Raw genomic sequence first — 27,559 nt, forward strand, 5'->3', positions numbered from 1 at the left:
GCTTAGAGACCTTTTGCCTGCCACATCCTTCTGCCCTCTGCTGGGAACTTCCGTTTCCATCTGCCACTCGAATTTACATTTCTTTCGTGGGCTCTTCTCCTTTCCCTTCCACTTCTTTTCTAAGCGATGTGGCTGCTTCTTAAGCTCGCCGGTTCTTCACAGCGGCTCCAGAGGTGCCTGGTTTCTTCTCAGTGTACCAGGCAGATGGAGGAGGGCGCCCGCTTGGGACCTTTTCTGGGCAAAAGGACGAGGGTCGCCCTGGTCCTCCTTAAGCCTCATTTGGGTGAGGCTGATGGCCGAGGAAGAGATACTGATGAGGAAAGGAGGCGCCTTAGTGTAGCTTTCCCCTCCGGGCGCCTCACTGAAAAAGGTCAGTTCTTTTCTCTTTGAGCATCTGGAACGATTTTTTGATTCTCTTAAGCGCTAGCTAGGGTTAGTGGCTGACCTCATCCCGGGATTGAACCACAAGAGAAAAATAATTCTCTCCTGTCTCCTTAGATTGGGACCGTTGCCCTGGCAGCTAGGGAAGCAGGAGACCCTCTCGGTCCCTAGCTGTGAGTCCCGAGGAAAATAGAACTGAGCTTTTTAGCGTAGTCATGTACACGTCTCTACCTCTCTTGTTTCTGGTTTATGAATTGTTTCTTAAGGCTGAGTGACTGAACGATTTCTGTTTATATGTTGTCTAAGATGCAACTCATCTCAGATAGCAATTGATTGGTTTTGTTGTACCCTCAGGCTTTTGCTCTCCGTTCTGTTTTAGGATTAAGGTTTTGCAGTCATTTCTGGACTGTTTTTGCTTCGACTATTCCATCCCCACGTCCATTTCACTGATATGTAGTTTTCTCTCATTTTGTGTTTGGAAGGAATCTTGAAAGTTCATTTCAGGAATGAGGAACTTGTGGCCAGAAAAGCTATACTGAGATCCTACTTTATGAAAGGCGTTTTACTAGGTGCGTTGTGAGAGAAGATTAATCAAACATGTAAACACTTTGGCAGTTTCAGGTCTCATTTAAATGTCACCTCCCAGAGAGGCTTTCACAGAACACAGTATCTGGACTTGCCCCTCTTCATTATTCACTCTCAGTACCTTCATCGACAGAATAGTTTATTTGTTAAGTTTGCCCCTTTCAGTCCAGATTGAAAATTCCCAGTCTGTTTCGTTGGTAGTTGGATCTCAGGGCTTACCACAGTGCCTCGCCTACTGGCAAGCAGTAAGTCTTCAATTCATGTTTATTGAAAGAATGATTAGATATATGCTTAAATAATATTTTAAGGTTTTTGAGCATGGGTTCATACTGTATGGGGCTTCCCTGGTGGCTCAGCAGTAAAGAATCCGCCTGCCAATGCAGGAGACACGGGTCCCTGGGTCAGGAAGATCCCCTGGAGAAGGAGATGGCAACACACTCCAGTATTCTTGCCTGGGAAATCCCATGGACAGAGGAGCCTGGCAGGCTACCGTCCATGGGGTCGCAAAGAGCTGGACATGATTTAGCTACTAAACTACTGTGACAAGCAACCACATACTGTATAAGAAATTATGGATATTGAAAGTCAAAAGAGATTCTTGATCCTGCCTGAGTGCTCTCTTGTTAAAAATGAAATGTCTTTTTTTTTTTTTTTTGCCAGGAAAAAAATAAAGAGCATTTAAAAAGTTAGCCAAGGGAATATGGAGTTGTTTGGGTGTAGACTTTCAGATTGGGAACATAAAAAAGTTGTAGCAATGGATGGTGACGACGGTTGCAAAGCAGTCTAAATGTACTTAATGCCACTGAACTGTACACTTAATACTGGCTAAAATGGTATGTTTTATGTATATTTTACCACAGTTGAAAAAAAGTCAGCCAAGTGATAGAAGTAATGGCTATGAAAATTTTTAGCTTATAACTAAGTTGTCTTTATATTTTTGTTCCTTATGTTTGATTTTCCCTTCTCTCAATTTCTTTTCCTTCCTTTGGCCAGGAAGAATATTGGAAATGTATTTTTTTTCCTTTTGCCTTTTAACCATATCCACTCTCTCTATTGGCACGCTTGACTTTAAAAGTTTTCATGCTCATCTTTTGCATAGCTTTATCCTTTTCCCTCTAATCTTTTTAATCTGACAAAAACAGGTTAAGCACTGTGAACTTAAATTTTGCATCTAAATAAGTGTCTTATCCTAAAATATACTACTGCCTAGCTCTCTTACTTCTATTTTTAGAGTTCCACCTGTTTCTGTCTATAAGATTTAATTAAAATTATCTTGCTATGAAAAAAAGTTTAGATCTTTTACTGTTTCTCTTTTTAATGCTTAATTTGCTGGGACCTCCTTGAAAAGGAGAAAATTGAAGTCTAAGTCATTTAGTACTTAATGTATGAGAATAACACAGTGAGTCAAGTTATGTCCCAGACTGTGGTCATGTATCATAAGGTCATGCTTATTGGTTATTTAATCCTACCCTCAATAAGTTTATTTTTGTTAAGCTTGAACTTTCCATAAGTAGCATTCCTTGGAAGTTTGAAAATTGAAATTTTGTGTTTCACATATCTAGTTAAGGCAGTTTTTTAGAGTTGAGTTCTTTACCAATTAGAATGCCAATGGAAATTTCCTTAGAGTAAATAATTGGTTTAGCTAACATCCATCTTCTCACAGCGGTACAATAAAAAGGAAAGAAGAATAAAGGCAAAATTTTTTCTCCTTTTGATGAAAACACTTAGGATTTACTCTTTTAACTTTCGTGTCTGTCATACAGCAGTGTTAGCTATAGTCATCATTACACCCCTAATACTTATTTACCTTGTAACCTAAAGTTTGTACCTTTTGACCACTTTCCTCTAATTACCCCTCTTCTTACCCCCCACTTCTGATAACCATGAATATGATCTCTTTTTCTGTGAGTTTGTCTGTTTGCTTGTTTTAGATTGCACTCATAAGTGAGGTCATACTATATTTGTTTTATTTCATTTATCATAATGCCTTCAGGGTCCATATAGGTTGTCACAAGTGACAGGATTTCCTCATTTATATATGGCTGAATAATATTCCATTTGTGTGTGTGTGTGTGTATTTTCAAACTTCCTTTATCCATCAGTGAACATTTAGGTTGTTCCCATATCTTGGCTATTGTAGATAATCCTGCTGTGAACTTGGGAGTTCCTTAGACTATTGGGAGGAAATTTTGTTTAGAGAAAAGGACATGTTGAAAGGTTTTATAAATATGTACATTTTCTGGGGGGTGAGTTCATAGCTTTTTTTTTCAGATTTTCAAAAATTTGGCTTACCCAGAACATGTTAAGAACCACTGTTTGTATCATTAAATTAGCTAATTTATGCAGCTAATTAGTATACTGAGCATAAAGTATGTACTCAACAAATGTTAACTGTTGTTGTTAATATTAAAACACCTTCTGTGTTCCAGGGCAAGAGTGGAGAAGAAACGGTGTCAAAAAATTAGGCAGGGGCTGGGTCATATAGGATTTTATAGGTCACAGTAGGTATGCATTCATGAATTTAGCTGGAAAGAAGTCTTTTAAGCTGGAGAGTGGCTTGAACTGATTGACATTTAACTTTTTGGAGAGTAGTAAGAATGGGAGCAGGGAGACTGGTAAGAGCCTGTTGAAGTGGTCCAGGAGAGAAGCTATAGTTCCTTGGTTAATTAATGAAATTTCAGAGTGTGTTTTAGGTAGAAACTACTGGATTTACAAATAGATTGGTAATGGAAGCATGAAAGAAAGGGAGGCATGAAGGATGACCCCTGGGTTTTTGGACTGAGAACTGGAGTTGATGGTGGTGCTGTTTAATGAGATGGAGAAGATAGGAATTATGGTTTTTCACATATGTTAATAGAGATGTCACATAGCCACTTAGATATATAACTCTGAAGTTCGGGAAAATATTGGGGCTGGAAATAGAAATATGGAGTCCTTGGCATATAAATGGTGGTAAAGGGTATGGGACTAGATGAGATTTCCTTGGGAGACTTTCAGTCGAGAGTGAAGCCAGCCTGGGGTGGGCCCTGAGTGGAAGGGGAGACTGAAGGAATCAGTGAGGAAGGAGAAGAACCAGCATAGTGGTTTTGTAGAAGCTGGAGTGTTTGAAGGAGAGTGGTTAGTGAGTGGATGCTGCAAAGGGGTCACATAAGAGAGAACAGAGAAGTGACCACTGGATTTAGCAACACAGGTCATCAGTGACCTCCGTGACAGCTGTTTCCATGCATGTAGTTTGTGGTAGGCTAAAGAATGTGAGGTAAGGAAGAGGAGACAACAGGATGGACAGCTGAAAAACTTTTGCCTTGAAGTAGTGAGGAAGTCGTGGGGTCAAGAGTTTCTTCAAAGAAGGTAAATTCCAGAGCAGACTTACTTGTTGAGTATGAGCCAATAGAGAGGGTAGAAACTGGTTGTGCAATAGATTATTCAGGATGTCTTTGACAAAGCAAGAGAAGGTGGAATCCAGAGCCTGAGCAGAGGAGTTTGTCTTTTCTGATAGCAGGGACTTCAGTGACTGGAAGGAGAGTCTGAGTATGAGTAAAGATGGGCTTCCCTGGTGGTTCATGTGGTAAAAAATCCTCCTGAAATGTAGGAGACCCGGGTTTGAGCCCTGGCTCTGGAAGATTCCCTGGAGAAGGGAATGGCAACCCACTCTAGTATTCTTGCCTGGAGAGTTCCTCGGACAGAGGAGCCTGCGGGGGCTACAGTCCATAGTGTCACAAAGAGTCGGACACAACTGAACAACTTAATATACACACAGACACTTATACATACACACGAGTAAAGATACAGGTGGTTTTGAACATTCATTTTTCCCAACACCCTACTAAAATATTGTTTCCCTTTTTAAAGATGGGGAGAGTAAGGAAATCGTTTATTTGTGTAACATCATGGCTCAGTAGCATCAGTAATCATAGAACTCAAATCTCTAGACTTCCAGGTGAGTGAGTGTTTCAGTTTATGTTCTGTGAGATTGATATGTCATAACATGTAAAATAATGTGTTTTGTTCCTTCTTGGCTTATCTGGGTGTTTTGTTCTAGGGACAGATCTAGAAGCATCTTTGCTAAGTTTTGAAAAACTTGACCGGGCTTCACCAGACCTTTGGCCAGAACAATGTAAGTTTTTGGTTTCTTTATATCAAAATAGATGGGAAAACCAGTGCTACTTTGAGGAACATTTTTGAAGAGTTATCATTTAACTGTAATGATTATAATTTTATTTCAGAGGAAGGGACTGAATTCTGTGGTCTGGTAGTAAGAATAGCTGTTTAGTAGTTCAGTTCTTTCAGAGCATAGTGTGACTCAGGAAATGATAGAGAACTTTTAAAAAATTATTTTTAAAAGCTATATCTGTAATAACTCAGACAATATGAAATGTATCAAGTAATTCCTTGCCTCCTTAAGTGCTGATAAAGTTAACTGCTGTTGTAGTTCAGTACAGAACTTTTGTGTTTTTTTTAACGCTTACACAAGTAAGCAAATAAATATTTTAAAGTATATAGAGTTTTTTTGCTTTGTTTTATTATGGGGTTATATGATTAGTGATCTACAGCTTAACTTAATTTAATGCCTAGTAATTTATCAATGGATCTTTCCATGTTGATAGGTATAGATTTATTTCATTTTTTAATTTTATTGTCTAGATTTACTATAGCTTATGAACTCATACCCTATTTGGAAACCTAATAATATCCAAGTTTTGATATTACAAACAATTTCACAATGTCTATCTTTGTGCACATGAAAGAGGGTGACTGCGTATGGGAGTGCCCATTTCCTTACATACTAGCCAATACTGAATGATTAATGTTCTGTTTTTTCTTTTTAGTACCAGGTGTTGCTGAATTTGCAGCTTCCTTCAAAAGTGTAAGTAATACCTCACATAATGAAGTTTTTCCAACTTTTTGCTTCTGGGTAAAATCTCAAGTATTTTTTAATTTCTTTATTTTCAAGAATAATGTTTTTGCCTTCATAGTGTTTTGTAACTACAACCCTGGAAGTCTGTTTATATCATCGTCATGTTAATGATGCTAATGCTGTATTTTGATATTTTGACCTTTGGCTATTAGCCTCTTCTCTCAGCTTAAACGATGTTAAGGTAAAGCAATTGAAATATCTAATGTAATGCCAATATTCTTTTGGCCCAAACCATGATTTTGAAGTGTTTCTCTTTTGTTTATGTGATGCATTATGACTTTAACTTATACCTCCCTGGAGGAGTTTCTCAGTGGCTCATCAGAAACCGAAGAAAGACATTGAGTAGAGCCACAACTTTTCCATTTCCTGGGGCAGCAGGCATTGCACTGGATGCCCTAGATATGTTCTCTTATATATTCCCACAACCAGGAAGATAGGATGATTATGATGTTAGCTAGCATGTACACGATGTGTACCATATGCCAGGCACTGTTGTAAGCACTTTACATACATTATTTAGTCTTTACCAAACCATATGAGGGGGATTTCCCTGGCAGTCCAGTCGTTAGGTCTCAGTGCTTTCACGGTCCTGGCCCTAAGTTCAGTCCCTGGTTGGGAAACTAAGATCCTGCAAGCTGTGTGATGTGGCCAGGAAACAAACAAAAACCCATATGACGTATAGGTACTATTATTATCCATATTTTACAGACAGATAAGCACAGAGATGTTAAGTAGTTTACCCAAGATTATAGGCTATATAAGGCAAAACCAGGCTTTGAACCTATAAGTCTACTTATTAGCATCCATGCTTATTATACATACTTAGAAGCGTTTGTGCCCAAAGTTAGAAGCACTGACTAGCAGAGAAGCTTAGATGTTAAGTTACTTGCCCAAGTCCTAGTGAGTGACAGGCTAGGATTTGAGCAGAGATCTGTCTGATTCCAAAGCTCATGCTGTTCCTATTAATAGATTAGGGATTTGTAATTAACTCTCTTAGTACCTTACCATATGCTTAACATTCTCTACTCATTAGGTTAAAGGTTAACTTAGTTAGGGTTAAAGATACTGAGTTAAATATTAAGGCCTGTGGCTTTCAGGGTCCATGAACATATTTGTTCAAAGGGACCTTGTTGTAGCTTTTTTTATTTTTCCAGAAGGTAGGGTTGTATGAAAGCTGGAGTGTGTGACTTTAACATATAGGAAGCCCTGAGCATGAGTGAAGGGTAGCATAGGGTTTTGAAGGCAGATACACTTGGATTTGAATCCTGAATCTGTTATTTCACTATCTGTGACCTGAGCAAGTTTCCTAACATTTTTGAGCCTTAGTTTTCTCATCTAATACTGTCTCATAGGCTTCTTAGTATAAAATGGCATAATGCGTATAAAATGCTTTGCATAGTACCAAGAACTAATAAGCAATACACAGTAGCTAGTATTAGATCAACTTTTGTCTAGTAGGTTAAATAGAAAGATTTGATTTAGTTTTCATAAATTCTCATTCATACTGAATTTTTAGTTAATTATATTTGTTACAACTAACTACTTTGAGTTGTAAACATAAATAAGTGGTTTTTAAAACTTTTATTAGAGCATGGTGTATTTTGAAAATCTGATGAAATATCTATACCTTTTCCCTAGAAGTATGTACATACGTATTGAGTTTTGTTTCTAGGGGTTCAGGGCCATCCCAGGGCCTCAGGTTAAGATCTCCTGGAATATTCTGATTCCCTACTGGTGTAAAAGTGGTGAATTTGACCTAAAACCTTCAAGGAAGGTAGAGTAGTGGTTTTGGAACTCAGACTTCATGGGTTTTGAATCATGGTTCCAGTAGCTCTATGACTTGAGGGAAGTGATTTATAATCTTCCTAAACATCTGTTGTTTTTTTAATTTGTAAAATGAGGAGGATAATAATACCTTTTTCATAGGGTTGATTTGGAAAATAAATGACATGATGCATGTAAAGTGTTTTACTTATCACACAGTACCAAGTAAAAGTGAATTTTTTGAAAAGGAAAAGCATAAATGAGTCCTGGAGATATAATATACAGCATGGTAACTACAGTTAATAATATAACTGTAGTTAATAATACTGTATTGCCTGTTTGAAAGTTGCTAAGAGATCTTAGGGCTTCCCTGGTGGCTCACTCATTATAAGAAAAAAACTTTTGTAGCCATATATGGTGATGAATGTCAACTCAACTTCTTGTGGCAGTCATTTCCCAATATTCACAAATACTGAATTTTTATGCTGTGCACCCAAAACTAATATAATGGTATGTGTCAATTATACTTCAGTTTAAGAAAAGGAAAAGGGCTCAAAGTTGAAGGGAAATCTCATCAGAATTGTTCATATACCAGCTGTGGAGCTTTTAAAAAATAGATATGTAATGCCCTTGCTCAGTTCTTCCCACTGGACCCTCTCCCACATTCTGATATTCTGAATCAGTGCATCTGGGTTATGGCCTAGTTATTTGTATATTTTTAAAGTTATGCAGCTGGTTCTCATGTGTAGCCTGGATTGAAGGCTGTTACGCCAAAGCTGTTCTAAGAATGAGCTCTCTTTGATATTTTGTAAGTTCACTATCAGGAATGAGAAGAAACTTAAAATTCTAAAGTTTTCTATAACATTTACAATAAAATGAAATTTTAAGTGATGAGCATTCCAGTATTCTCTTTTTCAGATTGAAGATTTTCTTATTCTTGGTTCTTCTTTGAAAATCTTCTCCGTCAGCAAATGTTACTTCCTGATTATTGTTTCAAACAGTTCAGTTGGAGGTTTTCAGTAGTTGTGAATTTCCAGTAGTTTCTTTCCAATAAGTTATACCAATAACTATACCAATCTGTTATACATATAGCAGTAACAGTAGTCAGACCTAATTTTCTAAGATTATTTCTTTAAAACCAGCTTTTAAAGATGAAGAGTATTGTTTTGTAAGGGTTCTCTGTGTAGGCCATATCTGAACCTGGAGAAGTCTGGGTATTTGAAATGACAATTTGCCAGTGTTTTCAAGGGTTTCCCTGGTGGCTCAGGTGGTAAAGAATCTGCCTGCAATGTGGAACACCCAGGTTTGATCCCTGGGTTGAGAAGCTCCCCTGGAGAAGGGACCTACTCCAGTATTCTTGCCTGGATAATTCCATGGACAGAGGAGCCTGGTGGGCTATAGGCCATGGAGTTTCAGAGTTAGACAGCTGTGTGAAAAGCTCTTTTTCTTATAAGAAAGAAGAGTAGGGTCTCTTCATACTTTGCATTTGTCTGAATGGATATATTATTTTCTGACAGCCTATTACTAGCTCTCCACCCAAATGGATGGCTGAAATAGAACGTGATGACATCGACATGTTGAAAGGTAAGCAGTGCTGGTGACCTTTTAACTTTTGACCTGACATTTGTTCCTCCACATACCACCTTAACAGTTTTTCTCTCACTATTCCCTTACAAGTATTCTTGGCTTCAAATTGCCTGTTTAGCCATCATACTCATGTTTTTCATATATAAATGCCCTTCTCTACTTTTTCATGTGTAGAAATCTTACCAATTCAAGACTCAATCAAAATGATTGCTGCTGCTGCTAAATGCCCTTCTCTACTTTTTCATGTGTAGAAATCTTACCAATTCAAGACTCAATCATAATGATTGCTGCTGCTGCTAAGTTCCTGTAATATTAACTTTATTTTGTATGATGCTCAGAGTTAATCAAAAGCTCTCATGTAAAGTTTCTCATTCTAATTCTCATAAAGGTTCTTTGAGTTAAGTATGATATCTAAGTTTCAGAGGTTAACTTAAACCAAGGTTTATTAGAAAGAGTTAAAATTTAAACTCTGATCTTTTTAAGACTAGTCTGTTATTGCTATAACACAAGTGGCTTATTTAGGATTTACTGCCATCTATTGTTGGCAGTACTATTAATTGACAACCCTGGAGTGGGTTAAGACCTGTCTTTTAGTTCTTTCTGTCTCATCAATTTCTCCAACAAAGAATACTGTAAGTAGTGAATATTTGATAAATGACTTGGAACTCAACCACAAAGTAGAAATTTAAATTAAAAAACATTAATTTTCCTTGATTTTGCTCTACTTTATTTAATTTTTTATTATCCTTCTAGTGGTAAGATTCATGATGGTAGTGAAGTAATAGACTGAAGTTAAGGTAGAAAATCCGGGATTCTTAAGCTATTTAAGCAGCTGAACAGATCGAGAAAGTCTACTTATGCCAGATATAGATAATAATTGTGGCATGATAAGTTGCAGAAAATAACACCTCTATTTGATCTCAGAAGTAATTTATTGTTCTGCGTGAAATACTTAAAAGCAGATCCCCTCCTCCAGCCAGGGGAAAATTAAGTCTCAAGGGCATCTCAGGTTCATTGCTTTAATGTTCCAAACAGACATTTATATAATATTCCATCAGCATGTATTTTCTAAGGAAACTTCAAAGTTTTAGTAAAGGATCAGAGCATTATATTTTATGCAGATTGACTTATGTTTTAAACCTAAAAGTAATTTGGTGCTATTTAAATGCAAATCTCGGAAAGTAAGTTTTTACTTTAAGTCTACTGTCTTCTTTTCTGGTAAACTTTAACAATTTTTATAGGCATTTGATTTGACGGAAAAGTTTGGATTAATATTTAGTCTTTTTTTCCTAAACAAAGTATGCCTTTTATGATAGAGTGTGCTGGAATAACGACTGAGTTTACTAGGTTATATATATTTTTCTCTGTACAGTGCAAGTATATTGGAAACTGTTAGAGTTTTAAGTGATGGAATGTCAAATCAAACTAGCTTAAGCAAAAGGATTTTATTCACATAAGTAAAAATTCTAGGAGTAGAAATAGCTTTGAGCATATCTTGATCCTTGACTCTTATTTACTTTTTATCGCTATTTTATTTAGTGTATCATTGCTATTTTATTGTTAATTGAAATATTGTGTATGTATGCTCAGTCATATATAACTCTTTGAGACCCCATGAACTGTAGCCTGCCAGGCTCCTCTGTCGATGGAATTTTCCAGTCAAGAATATTGGAGCAGGTTACCATTTCCTACTCCAGAAGATCTTCCTGACCTAGGGATTGCACCTGGGAAGGGCTTCCCTGGTAGCTCAGCTGGTGAAGAATCCGCCTGCAATGTAGGAGATCCTGGTTCTATTCCTGGGTAGGTCGGGAATATCCCCTAAAGAAGGGATAGGCTACCCACTCCAATATTCTTGGGCTTCCATAGTGGTTAGCAAGTAAAGAATCCGCCTGTAATGTGGGAAACCTGAGTTCAATCCCTGTGTTGGGAAGATCTACCTGGGTTGGAAACAGCTACCCACTCCAGTATTCTGGCTTGGCGAATTCCATGAACTGTATAGTCCATGGGGTTGCAAAGAGTTGGACATGACTGAGTGACTTTCACACGCACTTTCTTTTCACTTGGGAAGTATCAGCTGGACCAGTGAGAACTTGTGAATGACGGTGGAGATGGTGTCCATACTGCAAGTCAAAGATCTGTCTGTAGGCTTTCTCAGTGCTGTGTCCGATCACGAGGTTCCATATTAGTGTATTCATCTTGTATGATAGGCAAAGTGAATGATATAAAAGGATCCTCAGGATAAAACACATAATTGCTATTGTATTTATGCTAACTCTCTTCTCATTAAGTGGGTAAGTTCATATGAGGCATTTGCAGTGGTGGAAAAATTCATTGATTTGTATGTCTGTGTGTTTAGGGTGAGTGAGTGGATAGGAAGAGATATGGATCCATTTTCTATTTACTCAGTAGTAATTAAGTTTGAAAACTTTTATAGCAAGGGTTTGCAACCCATGTGAGTTGTTACTAGAAAGAAAGAAAGAAATGGTATTGAAGTGAATGATTCTGTTTCAGAACTGGGGAGCCTCACCACAGCTAACTTGATGGAGAAGGTACGAGGCCTTCAGAACCTGGCCTATCAGTTGGGGCTGGATGAGTGTGAGTACCCAGATCACATTTATTTAGGGGCCATCCTGTGTGTTTCATGATGCGTTCGGGCATAATTCAAGAAGTATCTTTATTAGGTGTTCTAAAGGTAAGAAGCCACTGTAATCTATGAAGTAAGCCTTTTACGATAGAGTGAGCTGGAATAATTACCGAGTTTACTAGGTTGCAAGTTATTTTTCTCTGTACAGTGAAAGTATATTGGAAACTCTTTGAGTGTTAAGTGATAGAATGTCCAATCAAACTAGCTTAAGCACAAGGATTTTATTCACATAAATCAAAATTCTAGGAGTAGAAGTAGTTTTGAGCATATCTTGATCCTTGACTCTTACTGACTTACTTTTTATTGATGTAGAGTTGATTTACAATGTTGTGTTAATTTCTGCTGTACAGCAAAGTGACGCAGTTATACTCATATATACATTCTCTTTTATATTTTTTCATTATGGTTTATCACAGGATATTCAATATAGTCCCCTGTGCTATATAATAGGACCTTGTTTATCCATTCTAAATGTAATAGTTTGCACCTGCTAACCCCATACTCCCAGTCCATCCCTCCCCAGATCCATGACACTTAGTGATGTCTTAGGAATGTGCTCTTGTTCTTGCTTTTGTTTTACATCTCAGAGTTCTGCTTCACTCATGCATTATTATTATTCTTTGACCTTGCACTCAGGAAGGTGACCAATAGGAGCTCCAGTTTATATGTCTTTAAATCTTGTAATCCCAAAGGAAAGAAGATGTTTTCTGAAAATTCCCCAGAAAAGGTCCTGTGGGGGCCTCTGACTATTCCATCTTGGCTTACATACCTTTCCTGGAACCAAGTCCTTTAGCCAGGTAGCATAGAGCACTGAGATGGGCCAGCCTGGGGCCAGGGTGCACATGCAGATTGGAACCCTTAAGTCTGACTCAGATCATGTGGAATGCATTTGGGGAGGATTGCTTCCCCAAAGGGAGGGTATTGTAACACACCAAGAATGTAATCTGCCAGTATGAGTAATGCTTTTAAAATTCTGTATTCCTGTCTGCTCTCCAGTCTTTTAGTTTAAAATGATTTTTAACTATATTTCTTTCCATACTCTGTTCATTATAAAACTGGAAAAGGAACTGTAGAAGATTTTCACTTTGTAATTGAAAGAAATACTCAACATAGAGTGTTAGAACTTTGTTCTCATTGGGTAGGTACTTCCTCAGACCTTGATAAATGCACAATTTTGAGAGACTACTGTAGCTTATAACTTTCTTCAAAATTGTTTTGTACTGATTAATGTAATTCCCAACAGCAGTTTAAGAAATTGTTTCTCTTGTTTATAGAACATGCAGTGGATTTGTCCACATCATTGATTTTACTACCAATTCAACATTTCACTTTAAAATTTAATTTAAAACTACCAATTTTCGACTAATAGCACTTCCTTAGTCCTGTTTTTGTTTTCTTTATTTCCATTACTATCATTAGCAGTTGACGTTTGTTTCCCAAGAAAACATTTTAAAATCACTTCATGGATCAAGGAGCAGAGAGCCACAGACTGCTCTGAGACACGGTTGCTAGGTGGTCTGCGATGTGCACTTGTTCCCTAACTCCTCTGTATACTAGTCATTTATTTCTCGTGACTGAAGCTTGTCGGCAGAATTACTCTTTACCATGTATGTCACAGACCTCAAGGGTTTATAATGAAAACCCCATGATTATTAAATTCATAAATGCGAGACTTATACAGTGTAGAACTTGATTCTGTTTCTAGCTCTGGATAATACATGCTGTAATGATCACAGTGATCAATCCTTTATCTATGTCAGTTTTTCTTATGAAATAAAGTTTTTTCAAAAGAGAGATAAAATTTTATGCTTATATCAAAAAGATGCTATATTACTGAATGTATTTATCAACAGTGTTGTCTCTAGTTAGTTGTAGATGAAATTACTATATTCCCTCTGATTAGTTTTTCTTTTCCTATTTTCCTGCTGAGAAAGATAATGAAGTATTTTTTCTCTACTTTTTATTATGAAAAATTTCAAACATATACCAAAGGAGAGAAAGTAGAATATTGACGTTATATACTGATGACTTGGTTTTATAGTTAGCATCTGGCCAATCTATTTCAACCTCTGCCAACATACATAATTAAAGCAAATCTCAGGCATCATATTGTTTCATTACTAAATAACTTCATATGTGAGTCCAAAAGACAAAGACTTTCCTTTTTTTTTTCTTAAGTATAATTGCGATTCTATTAATTATGCCTAAAGAATTTTAACAGACTTGTTTAATATCATCAGATAGCCAATCAGAATTCATATTTCCCTGGTTTACTCATAATTGTCTTTATATAGTTGGTTGGTTTGAATCAGGATTTAAGTAAGGTGTACTATATTTGATTAATATGTCTCTTAAGTTTCTTTTAATCTGGCATAGTTCCACCTCCCTATTATTTTCCTTTGCCATTTATTATTGTTACTTTTTCTGTGGAATTTTCCCCATTCTGGATTTTATTCCTTTTATCCCTGTGGTAGTGCTTAATATGTCCATCTATCCCTTCTTATTTCCCAGTAATTAGATTTAGAAGCTCATACAGATACAGGATTGATTTTTATTTTTATTTTGACAAGAATATTTCATAAATGGTGTTGTACACATCCTTCAGAAGGGTACATCCTGTCTGCTTGTCTTGATCTTTGTGATGTTAAGATTAATTCATTGGTAAAGGTATTGTTTGCCTGATCTGTTACTCATAAAATTCTCTATCAGCCTTATAACCAGTGTTTTAGCAGCCATTGAAAACTGCCTAGATTCACTATTTTGTTATAAGCTGTGAAATGGTATTACACTAATTCTATCATTCCTTCTTATTAGCTAGGATTTTTCTGTGAAGAACCTTATCTTAACCAACTCTTCATTATTTATTACCTTGAATGCTCTTCTTACTGGATAAATGATTCTTTATCAGTTTTTAGGATAACGAGTTGGTTCTCTGAGCATCAGTAAATCTATTTTAATGTCTTTGCACAAAAACAGAAACTTGGTGTGGTTTGTTTCAGTTTTTATTCCACACAGCTAAGATCATCAATATTATTAATTATTTATTATTTCTAAAACTTAAGGCTTTGGAGGTAGGGGTTTGAAGTCACCTAACTCAGTGACCTTAAGCAGGGAACCAAAATTATGCTGTAGAAATGCTTGTTTCTGCCAGATGAGTTCTATGAGCACAGCTGAGATTTCTCGAAATTATTTTCTAGTTCAAAATACAGCTTTCTTTCAGTTTCTGTAGCAGTGTTTTGCTAACTGATTGTCATTTTCCCTGATCATAATAATTAGTTGACATGCAGAAAATAGTTTTTTAATTTAGAATTGGTAAGAATCACATTGATATGTAGTGGATTTCTTGGCTATAACCTCTTTGTTTTATTGTGTATAGGGTATTTGCATAAAAACAAGATCCTTTTTGTCCTTACAGATTATTCATCTACTCTAGGGGTTGACATTTACTTGACACCCTAATCTGGTGTTTCGATATCTCAATCCTCCTTCCTGCATTAATTGAGAGGATGACATGGATGAAAAATAAGCAATACGAACTGATGAATCCCCAAGGACCCCTGATCCTGTTTTCATGCAAATATCTGTAACTGATAAAGATGATGGAAAGAAAAAAAATGCAAAAAAAATTTGTCCTCAAAACATGATTGTTTGTCACTTCCCTGGAGCATTGTTAGTGTTAGTATAGAAAAAATGTGAGCCTTCTAGGGCTAATAGCAACTAGATTGTATCTTTTGGAAGATGAACCCTGCCTCTTGATTTAGTACGTGATTATATCTCAGATAACCCTTTTGGTGTCCAGGTTTTAGAATGCAATAATGTTTTATATAGGTATTTATAGCTTTTCATGATTGGGGCCCCCAGACTTTATATGGGTAGTTAATTTATGTGAAATTCCCATGAAATATATAGAATTATAAAAAACTACCTTTACTGTATGAAAAATTCCATTTCTGTTACTTCCATCTGAGTTCTGTGTCCTTCTTGTTTTACCAAAACTATTGTAGTCACCTTCTAACTGCCCTCCTTGTGTCTCAGCTACCTCATATCAGTCCATCTTGTTTACCAATACAAGGTTAATCTTTCTAAAGTAGTGTTTGCTTTCTGTTTGTCCTTTACTCATAAGTCATTAGTAGTATTTCATTACCCATACAATAAAATTCAGATTCCTTAACATGGCTTTCAAAATCCCCTTACTCTGGGCTGAGCCTAATGTCTAGCCTTCTTACTGCTCCCGAACAGAATACCGTGCGTTGTCTGCATTTGAAATTCTCTTCCTGGGACACTTCCCCATCTTCTTAATTCAATTCATGTTGTTCCTTTTCTCAGGAAGCCCTCCCTGACCTATTTCTAATATAGGAATTTTATTTGTCCTTCATTGTTTAGCCAGAATCTACCTCTTTCATCAGCCTTTCCTTTTCAAACTTGATCTAGAAAGTAAACTCACTTTTCTGACCTCCGAGATAGCTCCTAGAGCAGTTCATTTGTTTCATTTTTTTGTCACTTTTACCATTTTGGGAGACTTTTGGTTTGTGTGTTATCTCTTAGATTAATTGTAGCTCTTGAAGGTAAGAATCATATTTTGGAGCTGTCTTCTGTAACCCACAGAGTACCTGCCATATGGTAGATATGCAGTATGTATTTGCTGATTGAATGACTGAATGATCAACTCCTTAATGCCTTTTGATGAAATGAGCAGATTTTTTTAATGAAATCCATTCACTTAAAACTGAAAAAGTGGAGCTTCTGGAAATTGTTCTTTTTCTGGATAGTTTGTGTTTTAATGATGAGTAGTAACATTTGAAGATCTCATAATGTCTGGAATTTTTCTTTTATGATAGTGGATGATCAACCACACATAGTAAATATAGTGTGAAGCTTCTTGATAATGGTTTGATTTTGTCTTCTACCTGACCCCTGCTCCTGCTGCTGCTGCTAAGTCGCTTCAGTCAGGACCGACTCTGTGCAACCCCATAGAGGGCAGCCTACCAGGCTCCCCCGTCCCTGGGATTCTCCAGGCAAGAACACTGGAGTGTGTTGCCATTTCCGTCTCCAATGGATGAAAGTGAAAAGTGAAAATGAAGTCGCTCAGTCGTGTCCAATCCTAGCGACCCCATGGACTGCAGCCCACAGCATTATTATGACCTGGACAGTGTTCATGATTTAGTCATGTAAGTTGTAGCAGCACATGTCTTGTTTTATTCCTCAGACCCATTGAACTGTCATAAATCTTATCGAATATTGATTCTCAACAGTTTTTTTCCATTAAAAAAAAAATTACCCCTGTCTTTGAAGGCTACAAACATTTTAGTAATTATGTGGATGACCTGCTTGCTGGCGATATTCAAAATAATTTTAAATGGAATGTGAAGATTGGGAAAGCAGCAGATCATGCAATTTGAAACTAGAGCTAAAGCTTGGAGTTCTGATTCATTTCTTCCCTTTCATTTTTTTTATGACAGCTTTACTGAGATGTAATTCACATACCCTGCAATTCACTTATTTATAGTGTACAATTCAGTGATTTTTAGTATTTTCAGAGATGTGCAGCCATTACCACAATCAATTTTAAAACATTTTTGTCACCCCTCAAAGAAATCCTGTACTCGTTAGCAGTCACTCCTCATTTTCCCCTAAACTCCATAGGCCTAGGCCACTACTAGTATACTTCCTGTCTTTATGAATGTCTCGTGTAGACATGTCATATAAATTAAATCATATTATGTGGTCTTTTGTGACTGGTTTCTTTCACTTATCATAGTATTTTCAATGTTCATCTGTGTTGAAGCATGTATCAAGACTTCATTTCTGTTTAGAATTGAATAATGTTCTACTGTATAGGTGTATTTTTAGGTTATTTACATTATATTTATCCACTAGTTAGTGGGCATTTGGGTTATTTCCTTTATTTGGCTAGTATGAATAATGCTGCTGTGAACATTCATGTACTCGTTTTTATGTGGACATATGTTTTCATCCTCTTTAGTTTATGACTAGGAATGGAATTTCTGGGTCATATGGTAACTCTATATCTAATCTTTTGAGGAACTGTCAGAATATTTTCCATACTGGCTGCACCATTTTACATTCCCATCAGCAGTGTGTGAAGGTTCCAATTTCTCAACACGTTGCCAATACTTACTATTTGTTTTTTAAAAATTATTACAAAATCCGTCCTAGTGGATGTATTATGAAGAGTGGTATTTCACCGTGGTTTGGGTTTGCATTTTTCCTAATAACTAGTGATATTGAGCATATTTTCATGTGCCTATTGACTAGTTGTATGTCTTTTTTAGAGAACTATATTCAGGTCCTTTGCCCAGTTAAAAATTGGATTTTGTTTTTAATTATTGAGTTTTAAGAGTTCTTTATGTATTCTAGAAACAGGTTGCTTTTTTGATACGTAATTTGTAGAACATTTTCTTACAGTTTGTGGGTTATCTTCTTACTTAAGGTATTCTTTGAGACACAGAAGTTTTAATTTTAATGAAGTCCAATTTATCGGTTATTTATTTTGTTGGTTGTATTTTGATGTCATACCTAAGAAACTATTGCCTAATTATAAAGATTTATACCTATGTTTTCTTCTAAGAGTTTTATTCTTTAGCTCTTATAGTTAGGTATTTGATCCATTTTAAGTTAATTTTTTATATATGGTATGAGGTTATGGATGCAAATTAATTCTTTTGAGTGTGGATATCCAGTTGTTTCAGCACCATTTGTTGAAAAGACTATTCCTTTCCCACTGAATTGTATTGGCATTTTTGTAAGAAATCAATTGACCATAAACATGAAGTTTTATTTCTGGACTCTCAGTTCTATTCTACTGACTTGTATATCTGTGCTTACAGCAGTACCTCACTGTTTTGATTACTGTAACTTTGTAGTAAGTTTTGAAATTTGGATTTGTGAGTTTTCCAACTTTGTTTTTCTGTTTGAAGATTTTTCTTTCTTTTTTTTTTTTTATGTTCTGGGTCTCATGAATTTCCATAGGAATTTTAACTTGTCAGTTGTTGCAAAGAGGTCAGATGACATTTGAGTAGGAATTGCATTGAATCTGTAGATTAGTTTCAGGGAGAGTATTTTCATCTTAATGAAATTAAGGTCATTCATGAATGTGGTATATCTTTCTGTTTATTCAAGTCTCCTTTCATTTCTTTGAACAATATTTTGCAGTTTGCAAAGTATAAGTTTTGCACTTCATTTGTTAAAATGCATTCCTGTCTTAACTTTTTTGATGCTGTTATAAATGGAATTGTTTTTCTAATTTCATTTTCAGTTTGTGCATTGCTACTGTAGAGAAATACAATCAATTTTTGTATATTGATATTATATCCTGCAACTTTCCTGAACTTATTTATTAGTTCTAATTGTATTTTAGTAGATTACTTAAGATATTCTATATACAGAATTGTCATATGCAAATAGAGATATTTTACTTCTTCATTTCCAATCTGGATGTCTTTTCTTTCTCTCTTTTTTCATTCCTTCTTTTTCTTACCTTTCTTTTCCTTTTCTTTCTTCTTATTTCATTTTTATCTAATTGCCCTGGCTAGAAATTCCAGTATGGTGTTGAATAGAAGTGGCAAGAGTGGACATCCTTGTCTTCCTCTTGATCTTAGGGAGAAAACATTAAGTATGATATTGGGTTTTTTGTACATGCCCTTCGTCAGTTTGAGGATGTTATCTTTTTTGGGAGGCAGGGTTCTGGAGAGGGCACACCATTCAGCTTGTAGGATCTTAGTTCCCTGAGCAGCGATTGAACCCAGGCCCTTGGGAGAACATTAGACTGCTGGGGAGTTCCCTGAGGATGTTATCTTTTATTGTTAGTTTATTGAGTGTTTTTATCATGAAGAGGTTGAATTTGATGCATTTGTTCTTAATTACACTTCCCCATAAACCATATAATAAAAATCTCAGTTTGATTTATATTCATTTACTTGTACTGGTTTGAAATTACCTTGTACTATACAGGAAAGATTGGCTAAAAAATTGTTAAGTAAAGAAGACCACATTGAGTATATTACTGTCTAAAAAGCTTTAAGAAATTTAGCTTATTTTGCTACAAGTAATTGCTTCTGCTAATCCTGTATGTTCATTTAGCTATTTCAGGAAGGATTCTTGCTGCTGCTGTTGTTGTTGTTCAGTTGCTAAGTCGTGTCCAACTCATGAACTGCAGCACGCCAGGCTTCCCTGCCCTTCACTATCTCCCAGAGCTTGCTCAGACTCATGTCATGAACTGCAGCACGCCAGGCTTCCCTGCCCTTCACTATCTCCCAGAGTTTGCTCAGACTCATGTCATGAAGTGCAGCACGCCAGGCTTCCCTGCCCTTCACTGTCTCCCAGAGTTTGCTCAGACTCATGTCATGAACTGCAGCATGCCAGGCTTCCCTGCCCTTCACTATCTCCCAGAGTTTGCTCAGACTCATGTCATGAACTGCAGCATGCCAGGCTTCCCTGCCCTTCACTATCTCCCAGAGTTTGCTCAGACTCATGTCACTGAGTCAGTGATACCATCGAACCGTCTCATCCTGTGTCACCCACTTCTCCTCTTGCCCTCAGTCTTTCCCAGCATCAGGGTCTTTTCCAGTGAGTCAACTCTTTGCATCATGTGGCCAAGGTATTAGAGCTTCAGCTTCATCACCAGTCCTTCCAATGAATATTTAAGGTTGATTTCCTTTAGGATTGACTGGTTTGATCTCCTTGTTGTCCAAGGGACTCTCAAAAGTGTTCTCCAGCACCACAGTTCAAAAACATCAATTCTTTGACACTCAGCCTTCTTTATAGTCCAACTCTGACATCCATACATGACTACTGGAAAAACCATAGCTTTGACTATATGGACCTTTGTTGGCAAAGTGATGTCTCTGCTTTTTAATACACTGTCTAGGTTTGTCATAGCTTTTCTTCCAAGGATCAAGCATCTTTTAATTTCATGGCTGCAGTCACCATCTGCATTGATGTTGGAGGCAAAGAAAATGAAATCTGACAGTTTCCACATTTTCCCCATCTATTTGCTGTGAAGTGATAGGACTGGATGCCGTGATCTTCATTTTTTGAATGTTGAGTTTTAAGCCAGCTTTTTCACTCTCCTCTTTCACCTTAGTTCCTCTTCACTTTCTACCATTAAAAGTGGTGTCATCTGCATATCTGAGGTTGTTGATATTTCTCCCGGCAATCTTGATTCCAGCTTGTGATTCATCCAGGCCAGCATTTTGCATAATGTACTCTGCATATAAGTTAAATAAGTGGGGAGACAGTATACAGCCTTGACATACTCCTCTGCCAATTTTGAACCAATCTGTTGTTCCCTGTCCAGTTCTAACTGTTGCTTCTTGTCCTGTGTACAGGTTTCTCAGGAGGCAAGTAATGTGGTCTGGTATTCCCATCTCATTAAGAATATTCCACAGTTTGTTGTGATCCACACAGTCAAAGGCTTTAGCATAGTCAATGAAGCAGAAGTAGATTTTTTTTTGGAATTCCTTCTGCCTTTTCTAAATCCAGGACAGTGCTTAGGCTTAATTTAATCAGCTACCAGTTTTTAGAATAACATTTTATGGTAAAATAAGATTGAGACTTCCCCATTCAAACCTGGTACTTCGTTCTGGTAGTCTGCATTGATGAGGTTGTTTTTGCACTACAAATTATTTGGTGCAGCTTTTCTTTCTTTCTTTTCTTTATTTCTTGACCATGCAACGTTGGATATGGGATCCTAGTTCCCCAGTCAGGGATCACACCTGTGCCCCCTGCAGTGGAAGCACAGAGCCCTAACCACTGGACTGCCAGGGAAATCGCTGATGCAACTTTTTTTGGTGGATGGAGAAGGGCATGGGAATCCATTCCAGTATTCTTACCTGGAGAATTCCATGGACAGAGGAACCCTGTGGGCAGACTACAGTCCTTAGGGTCTCAAAGAGTCGAACATGACTGAGGCAACTTAACGCACACACATAGACACACACATGCACACACACACAGATGTGTGTGCACAAGCAGACTACAATCCATAGGGTCACAGAGAGTCAAACATGACTGAAGTGACTTCATACACACACACGCACACACGTAGACACACACACACAGACACACACAGTCCATAGGGTCACAAAGAGTTGAACATGACTGAAGTGACTTCACACACAAAGTTCAGTTCATTCGCTCAGTCGTGTCCGACTCTTTCTGACCCCATGGACCACAGCACAACAGGCCTCCCTGTCCACCACCAACTCCTAGAGTTTATCCAAACTCATATCCATTGAGTCGGTGATGCCATCCAACCATCTCATCCTCTGTCGTCCCATTTTCTTTCCGCCTTCAATCTTTCCCAGCATCAGGGTCTTTTCAAATGAGTCAACTCTTCATATCAGTTGGCCAAAGTATTGGAGTTTCAGCTTCAGCATCAGTCCTTCCAATGAATATTCAGGACTGATTTCCTTTAGGATGGACTGGTTTGTTTTCCTTGCAGTCCAAGGGACACTCTTCTACAACACCACAGTTCAAAAGCATCAATTCTTCGGCACTGTCCAACTCTCACATCCATACATGACTACTGGAAAAATCATAGCTTTGACTAGATGGACCTTTGTTGGCAAAGTAATGTCTCTGCTTTTTAATATGCTGTCTAGGTTTGTCATAGCATTTCTTCTAAGGAGCAAGCGTCTTTTAATTTCATGGCTGCAGTCACCATCCACAGTGATCTTGGAGCCCAAGAAAATAAAGTCTGTCACTGTTTCCATTGTTTCCCCATCTATTTGCCATGAAGTGATGGGACTAAATGCCATGATCTTAGTGTTTTGAATGTTGAGTTTTAAGCCAGCTTTTTCACTCTCCTCTTTCACTTTCATCAAGAGGCTTTTCAGTTCTTCTTCACTTTCTGCCATAAGGGTGGTGTCATCTGCGTATCTGAGGTTGTTGATATTTCTCCCGGCAATCTTGATTCCAGCTTGTGCTTCATCCAGCCCGGCATTTCGATTGATGTACTCTGCATATAAGTTAAATAAGCAGGGTGACAATATACAGCCTTGACGTACTTCTTTCCCAATTTGGAACCAGTCTGTTGTTCCATGTCCAGTTCTAACTGTTGCTTCTTGACCTGCATACAGATTTCTCGGAAGGCTGGTAAAGTGGTCTGGTATTCCCATCTCTTGAAGAATGTTCAGACTACCGCACAATTGCACTTATCTCACATGCTAGCAAAGTAATGCTCAAAATTCTCCAAGCCAGGCATCAACAGTATGTGAACCGTGAATTTCCAGAAGTTTAAGCTGGATTTAGAAAAGGCAGAGGAACCAGAAATCAAATTGCCAACATCCATTGAATCATTGAAAAAGAACTGTTACCTTTGTTAATTTCTTATTTTAATCCATGAAGAAGGGCAGGGAGAGACTTCTTATACTCTGGATGGTCTTCTTTGTAGCCTGATATCAGGCTTACTTTATAATTCCTGTACTTCTATCTATAATAGTTAAATTAATTGTACTTGATTGATTAAGGAGAAAAATGATTTTTCACTAGCCTTTAACCTCTAGATGGCAGCATGAGTCTTACTGTACTTCTGGCTTTTTCTCTTCCCTTATCTCTTGAACTGGGTTTCTTATTGAGATACAGATTCTTATGACTTTACTGGACTGCTTGCCTAACTTTGTTGATGACTTACTTGAGTTTTAGCTTTTGGTTTTTCCTTTTCATCTCTCCATATTTAAAAAAAGATTCCTTTCTTAAGCAGTGTGTATTTTTGATGCTCAGTTTCCCTGTTGTCAGAAATAACATTTTGCTTTTGATTAAGGAGATTGGTAGAAAAAACCAAAAATGTGGTAATTTAATTCAGTAACTTCCATACCTGGATCTAAGACCCTCAGAATGGCTTCAGCTGTCTCATCTCAGATTGTCTTATCTCAGATTGTCTTGTTCTGTCCTTCAACTCTCCCAGTTACCAAGTGGTATCAGACAGTGCCTTATTAAAGTAGGAATGTAAGCTAAAATTGATGAAATAAACCTAGATTTTCAAGGAGAGTTTGTTTTAAAATAAAGTTTCCAAGTGCTTAGCCATTTTGAGTGATGAGATAATAGCAAAAGAAGAAAGTGTTCAATTCAGCAACTGTTTGAGTGCCTACTTCCTACAAGGCTCTGTAGGGGATATGAAGATGAATAAGACATAATTACTGCCCTTTTGTAGATTAAAATCTAGTAGAAAATGGAGATAAGACAGTTAAGTAAATGATTCTTAATGGAAGGTAGAGGAGATAGCTCTGTAAGAGTACTAAGAACTCTGGGGATAGGGGAGAAGTGGCAATTACATTTGATTGCTACAGAAATGGCAGATAAGTTTCATATTGTATGTCAACACAGATTGATAAGTGAGGATTTCCTAGGGCTGTTGAACTGAGAATTTTGAGGAGTCTTGATTCAGAGAAGTCCATTAGTATGGTCAGCTGGGGACCCGGGAAAGGGGTGTGGTAGTACTTACTATTTCTGGATCATTGAAGATTAACTTTTTAAAGAACACAGGTTTTTGATGTGGAAATGTAAACAGACCATATTCCAGGTGGAATGAAGATCTGGAGCAAGCAGAGTTTGAAAGAACAGTTATGCTCAAGGAACAGTGTGAGTGATTTAATAAGGTCTTTAAGAAGCCCAGGTTATATTAAGGCTCATAAGAACTAAACGGAGGGAAATAGGAGTTGGGCTGAGGGATGAGGAATTAGACTCATAGGTAATGGGGAGCGTGTGAAATTTCTTTAAAAAGTATTTTAATGACTGTAACGTTAACTAATTTTCGTTACAAATGGTTTGTAGAGATACTTTATTTACTAAAAGACCGTTTACCACAAATTTGTTTACTGTAAAGATAAAGAAGAAAGTAAAAATAACCACAGCCTTACCAGTAAGAGATGGCCACTGTTGATGTGTTTCCTCGTCCTGGCCCTCCCTTTTCTATTTGTGTAGGGGTGTGTGTGTTTACACTTCTACTTGGACCCATATGTATACACAGGCATGCTTTTTAACATAACTGAGGCTATAGTGTATGTATAGTATGTAGTTTTTGTCTGTGCTCCCCCTCCCATTCTATCTTAAGCATTTTTCTGCATCATAAAAAATTCTACCACTGAAGATTTCTGAGTAGGGAAGTCATGCACCTTTTAAGAGGCATCATGCATAGGATAGAATGTAACGGTAGAGACAGGAGGCTGGAAGCTAGCAAGGACTGAGTCCAGCAAGAACGATTGAGGGCTTGAATGAATAGTGGCAGTGTTAATGGAAAGAACCGTACCAGCAATAGATGTTTCAGGTATATCATTTTCAGTACTAGATGGGTAAACTGTCTCGATGAATCTTGGGGAGTAAACTGTAATTAGAGTTCACCATGATGTTTTGAGCCTGCTTAAGGACAGGGAAGTCAGAAAGAGAAGAAAGATTTGGTTAAACTAAAAAATCACCTCTTTTACGTATTCCTTAGTAGGTGGGCTTCCCTGGTAGCTCAGAGGGTGAAGTGTCTGCCTGCAATGCAGGAGACCTGAGTTCAGACCCTGGGTTGGGAAGATCCCTGGAGAAGGAAATGGCAACCCACTCCAGTACTCTTGTCTGGAAAATCCCATGGACAGAGGAGCCTGGTAGGCTGTAGTCCATGGGGTCGCAAAGAGTTGGACACGACTGAGAGACTTCACTTTCACTTTCTCTTGGTCGATGGGCATCTTAATTGTTTTAGAAATAAGTAAAAGCTGTTTGTATAGGTTAGTGTTACTAATAGGATGAAAACAATGCTTTTGCCTAGTTCAGTCACATTACTTAGGTAACAAGTAATGTTTTAGTTATTTGTTTTCTCAGGGAAATGCATGTGTGAAGTAAGATATCCGTAACTTCATAAATGGGTTTTTGGGGTCTCTATAACCTTTGGCAGATCATTACACCTCTCAATTGAGTAGATTACTTTTGCATAGTTTTATTGCATAGTAGTGCTTTTCCATTTAGTTAGCTACCTAGAGCTATGAAGGAAACTGTTATGTTCTTTGTATATGGTAGACATCCAAATCTTTGTTAACTGGAAAAAAATAATCAACAGTTTAAACTTGAATAATGTCAATTGGCCCAAAATATTTGATGTTGATGCATCTATTTTGTTGTTGTTTTTCAGTCACTAAGTTGTGTCTGACTCTTTGCAGACCCATGGATTTGCAGTATGTCAGACTTCCCTGTCCTTCACTATCTCCCAGAGTTTGCTCAGATTCATGTCCATTGAATTGATGATGTTATCTAATCATCTCATCCTCTGCTGCCCGCCCCCTTTTCCTTTTGTCTTCAGTCTTTCCTAGCATCAGAGTCTTTTCCAATGAGTCAGCTCTTCACGTCAGGTGGCCAGAGTATTGGAGTTTCAGCTTTAGCATCAGTCCTTCCAATGAATATTCAGGGTTGATTTCCTTTAGGATTGACTGGTTTGATCTCCTTGCGGTCCAAGGGACTCTCAACAGTCTTCTCCAACACCATAGTTCAAAAGCATTCATTCTTTAGCGCTCAGCCTTCTTTATGGTCGAGCTCTCACGTCTGTACCTGACTACTGGAAGAACCATAGCTTTGACTACGAACCTTTGTCAGCAAAGTGATGTCTCTGCTTTTTGATACACTGTCTAGGTTTGTCATAACTTTCCTTCCAAGGAGCAAGCACTTTTAATTTCATGGCTGCAATCACTATTCACAGTGATTTTGGAGCCCAGGAAATTAATTGATGCATCTATTAATTAATAGCAAAGTTTTGATTGTATCTGCATCAGGGTTAAGTCTTCCTGTGAGTGAAGATTGCATTTTACATGTAGATGGAGAACTGTGGGATCTCTAATTAAGAGGGAAGTACTCTTGCCTGGAAAGTCCCACGAGCGGAGGAGCCTGGTAGGCTGCAGTCCATGGGGTCGCTAAGAGTCGGATACGACTGAGCGACTTCACTTTCACTTTTCACTTTCATGCACTGGAGAAGGAAATGGCAACCCAGTCCAGTGTTCTTGCCTGGAGAATCCCAAGGACTGGGGAGCCTGGTTGGCTGCTGTCTATGGGGTCCCACAGAGTCGGACACGACTAAAGCGACTTAGCAGCAGCATACTGCCAAATTGTCTTCCAGAAAAGTATTTACTACCCCTACCCCCTTGCTAACACCAAATATCATTTTTTAAAAATCATTGCCAACTTTATAGGCAGAATATTAATACCTTGTGTTAATGTTTATTTTTCTTCACTTGTGATAATGAACTTTTTCATGTTTCTTGACCCTCTCCATTAACAAGCACTAGAAATTGCAGAAAATGTAAATTTAAATTATTTTAACATGAAAAATTAAGTTAGAAAATTTGATTCAAAAGCACTTTATGGGCAGTATTGTAATCTGCATTTTTCAAATACCGAATGAAACTTGTCTTTGTTTTCTGCATTACCATACCATCTTGCCGTAGTCATTAGCATTTCATCCTATTTAGGTAGTAATACAGTATAAAATCCAGAAATCCCACTTTGAAGGGATCAGAGATATTCCTCATAATTAGAAATTGTCAATTTAGCCTTAACTATTTTGTTTTCAAAAATGTATTATGATAATGGGGAAAAATACATGCCATTATTTCTCATTTTTCCCTTGGTTAACAAATTAGGATACACAAAGCCTCAAATTACCTTTAAGGCTTATAAGCATTCATATCTTTTTTCCA

General features: G+C 37.4%; 1 protein-coding gene across 10 annotated transcripts in view; it reads left to right on the top strand.

The window, feature by feature from the left end:
* The window catches only part of LIN52 (lin-52 DREAM MuvB core complex component), a 113,045-nt gene that overhangs the window by 472 nt on the left and 85,014 nt on the right, over nucleotides 1-27,559 (top strand). For 2 of the 10 annotated variants that reach the window (XM_070797860.1, XM_070797862.1), the window contains exons 1-5: nucleotides 10-370; nucleotides 5,006-5,080; nucleotides 5,793-5,830; nucleotides 9,163-9,229; nucleotides 11,744-11,827. In XM_070797860.1, the coding sequence (XP_070653961.1) occupies nucleotides 127-370; nucleotides 5,006-5,080; nucleotides 5,793-5,830; nucleotides 9,163-9,229; nucleotides 11,744-11,827 (508 nt within the window). In that variant the 5' untranslated portion in view covers nucleotides 10-126. Of the gene's footprint in view, nucleotides 1-5; nucleotides 371-4,815; nucleotides 4,904-5,005; nucleotides 5,081-5,792; nucleotides 5,831-9,162; nucleotides 9,230-11,743; nucleotides 11,828-16,813; nucleotides 17,045-27,559 lie in introns of those variants that run through there. The other 8 variants (XM_070797858.1, XM_070797857.1, XM_070797861.1 and 5 more) reach the window with 8 other exon arrangements.

The sequence above is a fragment of the Bos indicus genome, chromosome 10 (assembly GCF_029378745.1).
Source record: "Bos indicus isolate NIAB-ARS_2022 breed Sahiwal x Tharparkar chromosome 10, NIAB-ARS_B.indTharparkar_mat_pri_1.0, whole genome shotgun sequence".
Taxonomy (NCBI): domain Eukaryota; kingdom Metazoa; phylum Chordata; class Mammalia; order Artiodactyla; family Bovidae; genus Bos; species Bos indicus.